The sequence below is a fragment of the Priapulus caudatus genome, unplaced genomic scaffold (genome assembly GCF_000485595.1).
Source record: "Priapulus caudatus unplaced genomic scaffold, Priapulus_caudatus-5.0.1 Scaffold2404, whole genome shotgun sequence".
Lineage (NCBI taxonomy): Eukaryota > Metazoa > Priapulida > Priapulimorpha > Priapulimorphida > Priapulidae > Priapulus > Priapulus caudatus.
The window spans coordinates 18915-32707 of record NW_014579465.1 but is presented as its reverse complement, the minus strand read 5'-3'; the positions used below and the strand labels follow the sequence as shown (position 1 = coordinate 32707).

At 48.5% G+C, this 13793-nt stretch overlaps 1 protein-coding gene across 1 annotated transcript; it reads left to right on the top strand.

Moving 5' to 3' along the window:
• Nucleotides 1-3200: 3200 nt before the first annotated feature.
• LOC106818652 lies at nucleotides 3201-13714 on the top strand. The gene is made up of 3 exons (XM_014823339.1): nucleotides 3201-3431; nucleotides 9655-9735; nucleotides 13257-13714. The coding sequence occupies exons 1-3, from the start codon at nucleotides 3341-3343 to the stop codon at nucleotides 13562-13564; spliced, it is 480 nt and encodes a 159-aa protein (XP_014678825.1). The 5' UTR covers nucleotides 3201-3340; the 3' UTR covers nucleotides 13565-13714.
• The last annotated feature ends 79 nt before the right edge of the window (nucleotides 13715-13793 follow it).

Below are 13793 nucleotides of genomic sequence, written 5' to 3'. Positions count from 1 at the left end.
AGAGAGAGAGAGGGAGGAGGAGAGAGAGAGAGAGAGAGAGAGAGAGAGAAAGAGAGAAAGAGAGAAAGAAAGGGTTTCAGGACAAGCCTCCTCCCCCGTTCATGAAACGTTACGTGTGGGGAAAGTGAAGCCGTCACACGGGCCGCATTTTACGCATCTATGTTTACGCATTTGTTTTTCCCCTCAAATTTAGTGTTTCCTATACGCGACTGGACCCTGTTTGGTAGTGGTTACACTCCCTTTTCTACTGCCCTCTTCACTGGTGGTTTTTGAAACCCCCCCCTCCCATCATTTCTGTGTCCGCCAATTGTAGAGCTCGGATATACAAGTGTGGCATGGTAAAGCCTATTGCTCGGTGAACGCGCCCAGGTTCAAAACCCTTAAACAATTGTTGACGTTGTCGATGCTGACGAAACTACATTTTGCTGGAGGTTCAGTCATGCAGTGTGTCTGCCGTTCGATCGATGGTATTTTAGCAACAAGCCTACAGCCGGTGTGCATGAATTTATTGAGAAAAAACGTAATTAATAAGACGTTAAAGAGAATACGATGGAAGCGAATGGTTCGAATTCGAGATTGAAATTTAATAAGCGACGGATTCGGATTTGATAATAATTTAATGCCGAAGTGGCAGTAATTGTTATTTTTGACACGCAGAGCAGTGATATACGGTCAATTACTATATACGGTCGAACACTATAATACAGTTTAGTTGCGGTCAATACCTGCATGTCTAATGTTTTATGCGTGTCTATAATGTCTATAATATATATCTAAATTAATGTTTATGTGTGTATATCTATGTCTATGTATATGTCTAATGTTTATGTGTGTATATCTATGTCTATATATATATCTAATGTTTGTGGTGTGTGGTGTGTGGTGTGTGGTGTGTGGTGTGTGGTGTGTAGTGTGTGGTGTGTGGTGTGTGGTGTGTGGTGTGTGGTGTGTGGTGTGTGGTGTGTGGTGTGTGGTGTGTGGTGTGTGGTGTGTGGTCACTGTGGTGTTTGGTGTGTGCACATAAACATTCTTTCTCTACCCCTCCCCTTCTCCTCTCTCTCTTTCGCTACCCTCCCGTCTTTTCTCTTTTTTTTCTCTCCCTTCCTTCTATCTCTCTTTTTCTCTCTTCTTCTTCTTCATCTCTCTCTCCCTCTCTCTCTCTCTCTCTCTTTCTTTCCTCCCTCCCCATAAACATTAGATATATTATATAGACATATATATACACACATAAACATTAGATATATACATAAACATAGATATACACACATAAACATTATATATATACAACATAAATATACACACATAAAACATTAGACATATAATATAGACATCGATATACACACATAAAACATTAGACATATAATATAGACACATTGACATAGATATACACACATATACGCTTTCGGTTGTGTGCGTGTTCTGTGTTAGTGCGGGGACGGGGTCGCGGTTGGTGCAATGACGTCCCAGCAGGATGACACCCGGTCGTAAATCGCATCAGCCTTCGGTAATTAGAGAAGCGCGCACGCACGCGCACACACGCGCACGCACGCGCACGCGCACACACGCACACGCACGCGCACACACGCGCACACGCACACGCACGTACGCACGCACGCACACACGTGTACAGTTTACGGTCTACGGTCTAATATTATAATACAGTTTATATTATGCCAATACAGTCAATACCAGGTGGCACCACTTCCCAGAGATCAGCCCCAATGCATACACGAAATTGGACCAGTAAAGGTAAAGTATTACACAGTATATAAATGAATATATTACATATAGAATTAGAAACATATACAATATTATATCATGCATCTAGGCTATGTGATTACAATAATGACACATTCTGTATTACATAGGCGATTTAGACCGTTGGCGTATCTAGCTGCCCTAGGCTAGAGCCGAGAAGCGCGTATTACGAATCGCCTGCTGAAAACCCGTGATTGCGCGCGCGCAGACCGGCACCGCCCCCTTCAAGCGATAGAGCATCTGATTTAAGAACCACCTGTGGCGTCGTCGTAGGCACCGACGCGGGCAATATCAGTCCTACTCAGTACAGTACTCAGTAGTACAATCGCTAAGAATGAAGGATGAAGCATGCTCGAACCATCTGTATTCTATATCTATGATCGAACTCTCATGTCGTGTAAGTACGCCAACTGGAATAATCGATTGTACGTTAGTGATCAGAAACGACAAATTATATAATGTTATGCCTTCTGCTGGCCAACTCGGTTTGATGATCGTCGGTTCGCCCACTCTTCAAATTCGCGTTCTGTGTGCCTGACAAGTTACGATTTTATGCTGCGATTTACAACTCGTTTTATCGAGACCAATAATATAATGTGCCCTAGATATTTGTTTAATCTTACACTATCCAGTGCACCATTCAGGTTTATCATGTTGATGATCAATGTTGTAGTTGCACTTGGCCGTTATTTGTGGTTACATTCTAAGTGATCACTGCTTTGGTAATGTGTGATCTTCTTATCTATTAAAGGTAGATTATCTAAGACTCTGTTAACATATTTCGTTTGTGAGTTTTTTCGTGAGCGAATCTGCCGCGATCAGCAGTATTTCCCGTCAGTTTTATCGACGTTAGGCTCCTCCCTTCTATACGGACCGTTCAACCATTGTCAAAACATCTGCAGTGAGATTAAGCAGCCCAATCTTAGTTTAGCACCCTGGCTTAGTTTAAAGCACATTTGCGAATATGAAGACCGGGACAAACTAGAAGGTTACGCTTTTTTTTCGCAGAGGTACGAGCGAAAATTCAAGTAAGTCGGTCGAAGACGACGACGACGCGGAGCAAAGTAGCCTCCGTCGTAGAGAAATGCAGACCTCGCCGGTCCCGCCATTCTCTTCCGATCGCTGGGAGGTCCCGCGGTACACGTACACCGACCTCCAGAAGCTCGAAACCCCTTACGAGCCCCCAGCTGTCGCTTCGCCCGGGCACCGCGTCTCCGTCCTGCGGCGCACCCCCCGCCGGCCGAAGGGCGCTGCGGGGTCCGAGAGGGCGGCGGGAGGCGGGACGCCGGAGCGGTGGTCTGGTTCGCCGCCGGAGAAATCGGACGGCGGCAGCAAGGAGAGGCACGCCCCCTACCAGAAACACGATGGCAGCGTTCCGAAATCCCCGCCGAGCCCCTTCGTGTCGCCGTCGCCGACGACGTTGATGCAATCGGCCGGCCCCCGGCTGTCAACGCGCACGCCTACGTGCGCCAAATGCCGTAACCACGACATTGTTGTTCCGTTGAAAGGTCACAAGCGTTTTTGCAAGTTCCGAGATTGTCCCTGCGACCAATGTATTCTTATTTGCGATCGTCAGAAAGTGATGGCGCGCCAGGTGGCGCTACGAAGGCAGCAGCAGCAAGATGTCGATCTGGGCCTGAAGGTGTTGAAGGGAAACTACTCTAGCGATGAAGGTACGTTCCGATTCGAGTTTGCATTCACGATATCCGTTGATCGTATGATCTATATTACTATGCATATGGATGCTACTATGCATATCCGTTGATCGTATGATCTATATTACTATGCATATGGATGCTACTATGCATATCCGATGCAGCGTGATGCAAACGCAGATATCCTAGTTTTGATAGCGACCTGGGATATGTATCTCGAAAGCTTCTCTGTAAACCAGATATGTACAAGGTTGGCATTTTATTACACATTGACATGCAGTTTGTGCACATAGACACGCACGAAATGAAGTGAGCGTGTAGTTACTCTAACAATAACAGTAGGACACAAAGCAGTGAAACCTGGCACCCATGACTGTTACTTTATAGTTAATTTGTAATTGCATAAGTAATACAGATAGCTGATTGCTAGATTATCTGGATTGATGATATCAAGAGCGTATAAAGAAGGAGAGCAACGGTGAAATGCTGAAACCATGTTGCAGTACTTATTAGTTGAATTAATAAACTTTCCCCAGTTTTATTTTGACGTTTCTTTGCAGCATTATAGATCAGCTGTCCTACATTGTTAATATTTAAAACAAACCGCATGTCCCTACGATGCCCCTACGCTGAGATAATGAGCGGTGAAAATATGGTATTTTCTTCCAAAATCGACTCGAGTTCACTTTTGACTGTGACTGTCTCTCGCTTTGAGATAACTTCAGGAAACCTCGCGTGTTTCTGTCAATGATTGACAAATGGAATGAATGACGTCTGTTATTGATTGCCATAGTGATGACCCCACCTGTGCCCACCTTACGCTGGATGTATAGTAAAACTCTATAGTACTGACGTGAGTCAGCGCTATCATGGCGCTACACAGCGGCGACCGGAAGCAATACACTGGCCACAAAGCGAGAGACAGTCACAGTAAAAAGTGATCTGGAGTCGGTTTTCGGCGAAAATGCCATATTTTCACCGCTCATTATCTCATCGTAGGGGCAACGTAGGGACATGCGGTTTGTTTTATATTAACAAGGTAGGACAGCTGCTTAATAATACTGCAGAGAATGGTCAAAATAAAACGGGGAAAGTTTATTAATTCGACTAATACTGCAACATGGTTTTAGCATTTCACCGTTGTACGCTCTCCTTCTTTATACGCTCTTGACGATATATTGGAATCTTGTTTTTATCATTCTGTAATCATATTTTCTCAAGTCTGTTATAATTTGGTGAAGAAGATACTGGTTATGAACTGAAGAGTCATTACTACAGAATTGTACAATTTGTTGACATTTCATGCAATCTAATGCGATTAGCAAGTAACTATTGTGTGTTTTTTTGGAAGGAAAGGTTTTGCATTTGCGTGTCCTGTTATGCATTTGCGTATGTACTGTAGCCTGTAGGCTATTCGGCTGCTCTACTTTATGCGCGTCTGTCTCTACACCCAAGCTGGGTCATCACAAGCTTTGTAAGCTGCCCAAATTTGTTGTACGTATCTGGTTTATTGAGAACGTTTTCTCGATGTTTTGAACACTGCTTGGCGTTCCCACTTCAATTACTGTCGTGATTTTTGACGGATGCTGAATGCTTTTTGACGAAATCTTGCGCTGCGCTCTGATTTTCTACGAAGAATCTCCAGTCCCGCACGTGCGCTCTTCATAAACATTGCCCGCGGCAATTTTTGCATTTCACGTCGCATAGCCTGTCGTAAATTGCAATGATGTGATTCGACGTGAGAGAAATGCGATAAATTGTACGCGCGGTAGCGGCAGGCATTACTTCGAGCGCCGGTAACCCGAGGAAGGACTGACGATGGATGATGAGGGGAGTGACTGATTGACTGCCGACGGTACAGTCACGCGAAACTGAGCAATGATTAGTTAACGAGGCATCCGCAGGATAGCTGGCGGATGTACATCGGCGATGTTCCTATCTTATATCTCATCTTGTTTCATCTTATCTTATCTCATCTTATTTCTTGTTATCTTGTCCCATCATGTCTTATCTCATCTCATCTTGTTTCATGTTATCTCATCATATCATATCTTATATCATCTGATCTTACTGAGCTGTAAGGTATAGGCTAAAGGCCTGTCAGCTGATCCTGTTTTCTCACGTGGCTATCTCGATTCTCTAACTAAGACTTAAAATGAGATACCGGATGTCTTGTCTCGTACAGGAACTGGAACAAGTCTTTGTCACGTCGTGACTTGAGAATTTATTGACAGTGCGTTTACAATATGATCTGGTCGTGAGTAGGAGAGACATTGTGAGATGGTTGTATTGAGATTCCTCGCGGGTGCGCATACGAGAATAATTTTACACAGGGTTACTATTCTGAAGAGGCAAATTCACTCTACGCAGTGCACGCAAAGTGCATGCCTTATACGAGGCATTTTGTGCGCTCAGTGTTGTACTTGTAGTCTGGCTTCGTGCCAGTTTACGCGAAGAAACATGAAACAAGACTTATTTTCAGTGCGCTTATTTTCGTGAGTTTCGAATGCTAATGTGCACTTCCCTTCTACCAGTTTCCGGTTTTTGTTAATTACTTCTTTAATTGGTTGTCTTCGTTAATTGTACACCGCGTTCGGCCCACTCGTTGAGAGCCAGTAGAAACGTCACCCCGACATGCTGTGTCATGTAAAGGCCGCCGCACACCAGCCGATTTTTACAAATGATGAAGCGATGAAGCGATGAAGCGATGTAGGTGTGCGCGTTCATTTGTAGATGATTTTATTTTTATCGGTTGATCGTTCCAAATCAAACATGTTTGATTTTGAACCGATGAGCCGATGAGCCGATGAGCCGATGAGCCGATTTTAAGGCCGCCGCACACCTACATCGCTTCATCGCTTCATCGCTTCATCGCTTCATCGTTTGTAAAATCGGCTGGTGTGCAGCGGCCTTAAGCCTTCACAATTTACCGAAGTGCTTATAGGATGTAAATGACAATCTATAAATTAATTCGGTACAGGGGGTGGGTTATACCGGTTAATACATATCTACTATCTACTTCTGATATTACATAATACGTACGCTCGTACACTGGGTTATACTTTAGCGTTACAGTGTAACCACACATATGTACATAGCGTACATGTCTCGTGACGTTTTGCCACATGCAGAGGTGCATGATTGCACTCGAGTTAAATTTGTATTTGAATTTTCACGCACGGCTATCTCAGCCGTTTTACAACACTGTATCTATTTGTCTAAGTGCGTTCCGTTCTAGCTCGCTGACTGACTAACAACTAACAACTATCAGCAGATTAAAAAAATCATCAGAGCCGCGTTCAAAGTATCCGTCGGACGTACGTGTGTTTCAAGGAGAATTAGAGGGCACGGTTGAAAACAACCATCTATCAATTAGAGGTGACTGCTGAAGGGTGAACGTAATACACTGAGCTAGCTGTCGCTAGATGCTCGTGTATGCCTGATCACGAGGCATTGCAGTGTATCAGCATCTATAAAATATACATGACGTATTCACGCATGCACGCATGCACGCACACGCGCAGCATATGCACACAGCCGGATCAGGAATTCTTCCAGAAAGAGATGCACGCTTCCGCAGCTCAGTGAATGCAAGCGAAAGAGGTGTGGGGGAGAGAGTAGGGGGCGAAACGCATGTGTGAGAGAAAATAAACGCGAGAGGAGAAAAAAATCCCAGAATGAAGACTACAAAGTGAACGTAACCCTAATATTTACTAATATCGGTTTGTCCCACTTTGCAGTACCCGGGAAGGTTTTTTCTCAGGTGGGTGAGTGGGGGGTTGTCCTGCGGGGTTTGTCCGGACCCCCATAAAATAGGACAATTAATGCGTAGACGTAAGAGTTCGCTCGTTTCATAGACAATACCTCGAACAATCGTCTGCCTTTGGATTGACCGTCAAACAGTTTGTCATTCAGCCAGCCAGAAAGATGTCACTCACCGGTTCTGTTTAGACTGGCACCCGGCTGACCGAGCATCAATTCGTGGAGGTTGCGTGAACACTTGGAAGCAGACTAGGTTTCGATGGAAATGTAGCTACACGAATGAAAATCGGGATTACTCATTTTCGGGACCATGTGAAACGATTTTCTTCAAACGTGATGCAAGATACGCGAGATATTCTGTGGCAATCCGGCAGATTTTTTGTCAACTTGTTTTTAAAGGGGGCACGGAAGTTGTGTTATGGGAATGATTAAAATATATTATTATTATTTATTATTATTATGATTATGATTATTACAGTATTATTAAATCTTTATTGCATATACTTCAAATGTAAGTACCCGTACTAAATGTTTTAAATGTTTGAGCGATTATTGAAATTGTTCGTGCATTTCTATTTACCATTTGCCTAATTCAGCCCGGAAATGAATCTACACACGGCCTCCAAAGGCATCCTCATTCGATTCTTTAGTAATATTAGTTATATAATATATATAATATTGTTATATTACGCGTGTATCAATTTTCATTGCTGGCTGTAGTGTATGTACGTGTAGACAATCGCAGACTATGCGTAGACCGTAGACCCAGACAGTTGCTAGTGCGCGACTGACTGTCTGGATTCATTGATTCATTGTTTCAGTCTGCAAGCGAATGATTATGATGATGAACTTGACTTGTGTGTGGATGTGTGCGTGCGTGCGTGCGTGTGTGCGTGCGCGCGCGCGCGCGTGTGCGTGTGCGTGCGTGTGTACGATGGATAATTTCACAGAGGTTAGACTTAGATCTGTGTCCGATGGGGATTTAAAAAAAATGATAATACCCATAAATTCTGACACAGATCTAAGTTTAATGTACATGCATGGGTTGTTCGTCGTGGTAATGCTACACTTGTGATTGCACGTGCATGCATGTCTGCATACATCATGGAAGGGGGGTTTCACCTTCTCATCACGTGTAGAAGTGTAACTCGTAACTTGCTGCCCCCTGACTGGGTTTGTCTGACACGTACACATTATTGCTAGTGAATGCTCTTATTCAACTTTCGTCTAGTTTGCTAATCATGGTTGTGCGATTCAAAACCATTACTGTCATTTTATCCCAGAGCAAAACTCGGAGTGGCTGTCTATGTGTCAAGGGCCAGCTGGCTTGATATATATATACATTGTAGGAAAACAAAAAAGGAGCACTGTATATAATCAAGTTAGCTTTTAGTCTGGGTGGCACACCCAGAAGTATGGCAGAAAGGGTCGTAGTCGTATCAGGTACTACAAATATCATATGTACCCGAGGTAGTTTTAGGTTGTTTAGTATTATGTTTATATTTTTATATAATGTATGTTTAGGGTTAGGGTTAGGGTTAGGGTACACTTCTGTAGTACAAGTCTGGTACACTTTGTGTATACATATATGTACCTCGGGTACATATATGTATTTCCTGATACGACAACGACCCCTTCAGCAGAAGTATGGGCTAAGGCCCCCCGACGAGTGGGTGGAGGAGGGGGGTGGATAAACACACATTGCGATTAGGGAACCAAAAGTAATCTAAAACTACGAGTTATGTAACTTATATGCGTTTTTTAGCAGGAATTATCTACTACATCTGTCACTATTGATATATCACATCCACTCCTGGCCTCCCCTCCCAGCCTCTTCCCCTCCCAACCTCCCTTCCCAACCTTCACTCCTGGCCATCCCTCCCTGCCTCCCCTCCCAGCCTCCACTCCCGGCGTTCCCTCCCTGCCATCCCACCCAGCCTCCCTTCCTGTCCCCCAGCCTCCCCTCACATCCCCCTCCCGGTCTCCTCCTCTCCCAGCCTCCCCTCCTCATCCAGTCACCTAATGTAAACATCGCAGGACGAAACGTAAACACGGCGTGAATGATAGACTAGCAGCGTCGAGGACCCACGCGAATTCCGACCGCCCCGAGCTCCCACCCACACGGTCCTGCGCGGCTGCCATGGCAACTCTTCCTCTCTGGCTTCCTTTTCGGCCACGTTTCTCCTCCAGCGCCATATCATCTCAGTCCGTATTCGTCGTGGGGGTTTTGCTATCGGCGGCGTTGCTTCTTTTTCGGCCATGTGTCTCTAGCCAACGCGTAATCATTATTATTCCTTGTGCCTCACTCGTGTTCTATTATCGCCAGTATGGCTACCTTTTCGCCCATGCCATCCCCCCCACCCCCATCCAACAGCACCTTATCATTGCTATCCGTGATCCTCTCTGGTGTTATACTATCGCGAGCGTGGCTTCTTTTTCGGCCGGGCGTAATCGTTGTCGTTTCCTCTGTCCGTTGCAGATTCGCTGCTGGTGTGCCCCGGCATGAGGCTCGGCCGCGACCGCCTGGGAAGCAGCGACAGCGGAGGCAGTTTAACCGTCGGTGAGTATAGAGCGCAGCAGTGAAAAAAATACATGGGGGCTCGGGGCGATTTAGCCCCCGAAATGCCAAAAAGAGTCCCCGTAAATTTGCATAGAGTTCAATGGCAATGCAAACCAAATTTTAGAGTGCTATTTTCATCCACGCGAGCTTGAAAAGTAGCCCCCGAAAAATAATTTTTAATTTTTTCCCTGGAGCGCAGCATGGGTCGCGTGCGGTCAACACGTTGACGTGTGGTGAAGGGGGGGGTAGATTCGCGTTGAGCAGCTGCGGCTGCACCCGTGACGGGTCAAGCTTTCGCAGGCTGACCCGTCGTGCGTTGCCCTTTCACAGGTCAAGCTTTCTGATGCTGACGACCCGCCTTGACCTTTACCTTTGATCGTTGACCTTTTACGGGCAAACCTCCCTAGGGTTCGATGATCGATGAGAGATAGATCTTTCGCGAGCATCCTTCGAGACGCGGGCCAGCTTGGCTAGTATCGTTTGCATAAATCGTGGGGGTGGGAGGGGAGACATGGAGATGTAGTCATTGACGACGACGAGAGAAGCTGCGATGCCGCAAAAACTCTCGTTAGCGATCGGGCATTGTGCGCGCGAGCGTGCATTGTCGCCGCTCTGTCGTCAGCAGATTGTGTCGTTGCGCGCGAGAGAGTGTGCGCGGGTGCAGACGTGATTCCCCCTCCGTAGCAGCAGCAGCTCGTAGCTCCCCCTCTGTAGTAGCAGTAGCTCGTAGCTCCTCCGCCATGGCTGGATGTTGTGACGTTCCTCAGGCTCCTGGCGGCGGCAACGGCGGGGATTCTCCCAGGCGAGTCGCGGAATGATGCGCCGCGCGGTGATTGCGCGGACGGCGATTGTGATTTATCGTGCTCAGACGGCAGCACAAATCACGGAGCCTCGGCGCAATTGGCCTAAGTAATATTGCTTGTGTCGCCGTTACGCGAGCGACTTGCAAAACGCGGCTACTCGCACATTTTATTGGCCGCATTAAACAAAACAAACAATTATTTCGTTCGCACACAAAAAAATCAATTTGTTTCGCAACAAAACTACACAAAACAGAATAATACCAAACTATCCATACACACACTCTTGTTCAAAACAAAATAAGTGTGTTGTCCTACCTACTCGCCGTACCCTGAGAGGCGATTAGGTAACTGGGAAACAAGACGGGAATTTTTAAGGGGCCTTGCTCGCGCTTTGTGACGAGCGCGTTCTTTTTCGTTTCGCGACATCACATGCGCATCCCCACCCTTTCTACGCTGCTGCTGCAGCACCACCCATGTATCGCTGCTGTGCTGCTCGTGCACCATGTCATGCTGCCTGCTGCTGATCCACCTCATGTATCGGTGCTGCTGCATCCACCATGTATCGGGATGCTGCTGCCGATCTCCACCCATTATCGCTGCTGGCTGCTGCACGCACCACTGTATCGCTGCTGCTCGCTGCATCCTCCCAACCATGTATACGCTTCCTGCGCTCATCCACCATGCTATCGCGCTGCTGCTGCATCCCATGTATCGCTGCTGCTGCATGCATCCTCCCACTCTGTTATCGGTGCTGCTGCTGCCATCCTCCCAACCCATGTATCGGCTGCTGCTGCTGCATCCTCCACCCATGTATCGCTGCTGGCTGCGCATCTCCCCCATGTATCGTGCTGTGCTGCCTGCATCCTCACCCTGTATCGTGCTGCTGCTTCATCCCTCCCACCAGCTATCGCTCGCTGCTGTGCATCCACCAGTGTCTGGTGTGGTATATCGCTTCTGCTGCATCCACCCTGGTATTCGCTTGTGCTGACATCCGTCCACGCCATGTATCCAGCGCTGTGCTGTGTCATCCTTCCCACACGGATCGCTGCTGCTGCATCACCCATGTATCGCTGCTGATTGCTGCATCCGCCCACCATGTATCGCTGCTGCTCTCCCACCATGTATTCGTTAGCTGCATGCTGCTCCTCCCACTCTGTATCGCTGCTGTGCATCTCCACCCATGTATCCGCTGCTGCTGCTGGCATCTCACCATGGTATCGCTGCTGCTGCATCTCCCACCATGTATCCGGGTGCTGCTGCTCCACCCATGTATCGCTGCTGCCTCATCACCCATGCTATCGCTGCTGCTGCGATACACCCTGTATCGCTGCTGCTGCATCCTCCCACCCATATTATCGCCTGCTGCTGGCATCTCCCACCATGTATCGCTGCTGCTGCACTCCACCCATGTACGATGCTGCTGCATCCTCCATGTATCGTGCTGCTGCTCGCATCCACCCAGTATCGCTGCTGCTTGATCACCCATGTTATCGTGCTGGCACGAGCATCGTCCCATGTATCGTGTGCTCCCATCACCACTGTATCGCTGCTGGTGCCTGCCATCCACCCAGTATCGCTGCTGCTGCTGATCCACCCATGTATTCGCTGCTGCTAGCATCCACCAAACCCCATTGTATCGCTGCTGCTGCCTCACCCATGTAGCGCTGCTGCTGCATGCTCCCCATGTATCGCTGCTGCCTGCCTGATCCTCATGTATCGGTGCTGCCTCCATCCACCAGGCTATCGCTGCTGCTGCCTCCAATCCCACCATGGTATCGCTGCTGCTGCTGCATCCACCCCATGTTCCCTGCTGCTGCCTGCATCCACCCATGTAGTCGCTGCTGCCTGCATGTCCACCCACCATGTATCGCTGCTGCTGTCCACCATGTATCGCTGCTGCTGCATCCCTACCCTGTATCGCTGCTTGCTGCATCCTCCGATGTTTTGTTGTGTGCGCGAGTGCTCCCATTGTATCGTGGCTGCTGCATCCACCCGATATTATTTCGCTGCTTGTGCATGCCATCCAGGTATCGGCGGTGGTTGTGGGTGGGGGTGGGGTGGGGGGGCCGGGTGCCGCGCTGCGGCTGATCCACCAGTGTCGCTTGCATGCGTGCAAGTCACCGGCATTATCGCTGCTGCTGCATCCTCCCATGTATCGCTGCTGCTGCATCCTCCCACCCTTTTATCTTTGCTGTGTCAACCCAACCATGTATCGTTTTATGCTGTCGCATCTTCAAAGAAAGCATTACTGCCCGCGAAATTATAGTTTATACACCGGATTTTCCCAGCGCTAGAACAATCGGAGCCAATTAATCCGGCTGTTAATTAGACCGGCTACGTGCGGTCGGCTGCGACGAGTTATTATCTGAAAGCTGTGATTTACTGCCCTCTTTTATGCTCACGGTGTGTGTGCGCGTGTGTCTGTCTGTGCGTGCGCATGCGTGTGTGCGTGTGTATGTGCAGATATGTGTACGTGCGTGCTTGCATTTTGTACATGCGTGCTTGCATTTTGTACATGCTTGCGTGCGTGCGTCAGTGTGCGTGCATGCATGCCTGCGTACGTGTGTGAGGGTACATCCGTCCGTCCATCTGTCAGTGTGCGTGCGTCGCTTGCGTGCGTCAGTGTGGTTGTTGCTTACGCTAAACCGTCTAACTGCTCAATGCCAGCAGTCGCCACTAACCGCACCTCGCCCTTACTGTCTCACCTTTCCGTTGCAGACGATGCGAGGGCGGCCAGCGAACCATCGCCGCCCGACCGGGACCGCGCTCCGCCACTGCCGCTGGTTCTACCGCAGCCGCCAAGCCGCGACGCGCCGCCGCCGTCGTCGGTGGCGCCCCCTCACGACGACGGCGAGCCGGGCAGCCCTCCGAACAGCGTCTTCTACCGCTGCTTCTACTGCAGCGCGCCGCACTACTGCACCGCCCCCCAGATGGCGCTGCCGCAGTACGCGACTCCGCCGTTCTACGACGCGTCTGCGTACATGCAGGCAGGCTACCAGCGCGGCGGCTTCGGCGGACAGTCCTAGGTGGCGCCGCCCACCGTCTTTTTTCGGCATCTGCGCGCGCAGTCTGGGTTTGCGCGGATGGCGCGGGAAAGGTTCGGTGTTGGTTTGCGCGAGAGAGAGAGAGAGAGAGAGAGGGAGGGAGGGAGAGAGCGAGCGAGAGAGAGAGAGAGAGAGAGAGAGAGGGAGGGAGCAGGTGCGAGCGTGATCGGGAAAGGAGGCGGTTGATTGAGCGGCGTGAGAGAAGATAGAC

Bases quoted from the DNA above. Each gene is read 5' to 3' on its own strand.
- LOC106818652 (XM_014823339.1), top strand. From the start codon at position 3,341: ATGGCGCGCCAGGTGGCGCTACGAAGGCAGCAGCAGCAAGATGTCGAT. The intron at 3,432-9,654 runs GTACGTTCCGAT...TGTCCGTTGCAG, and splicing joins AAACTACTCTAGCGATGAAG to ATTCGCTGCTGGTGTGCCCC. The intron at 9,736-13,256 runs GTGAGTATAGAG...TTTCCGTTGCAG, and splicing joins CGGAGGCAGTTTAACCGTCG to ACGATGCGAGGGCGGCCAGC.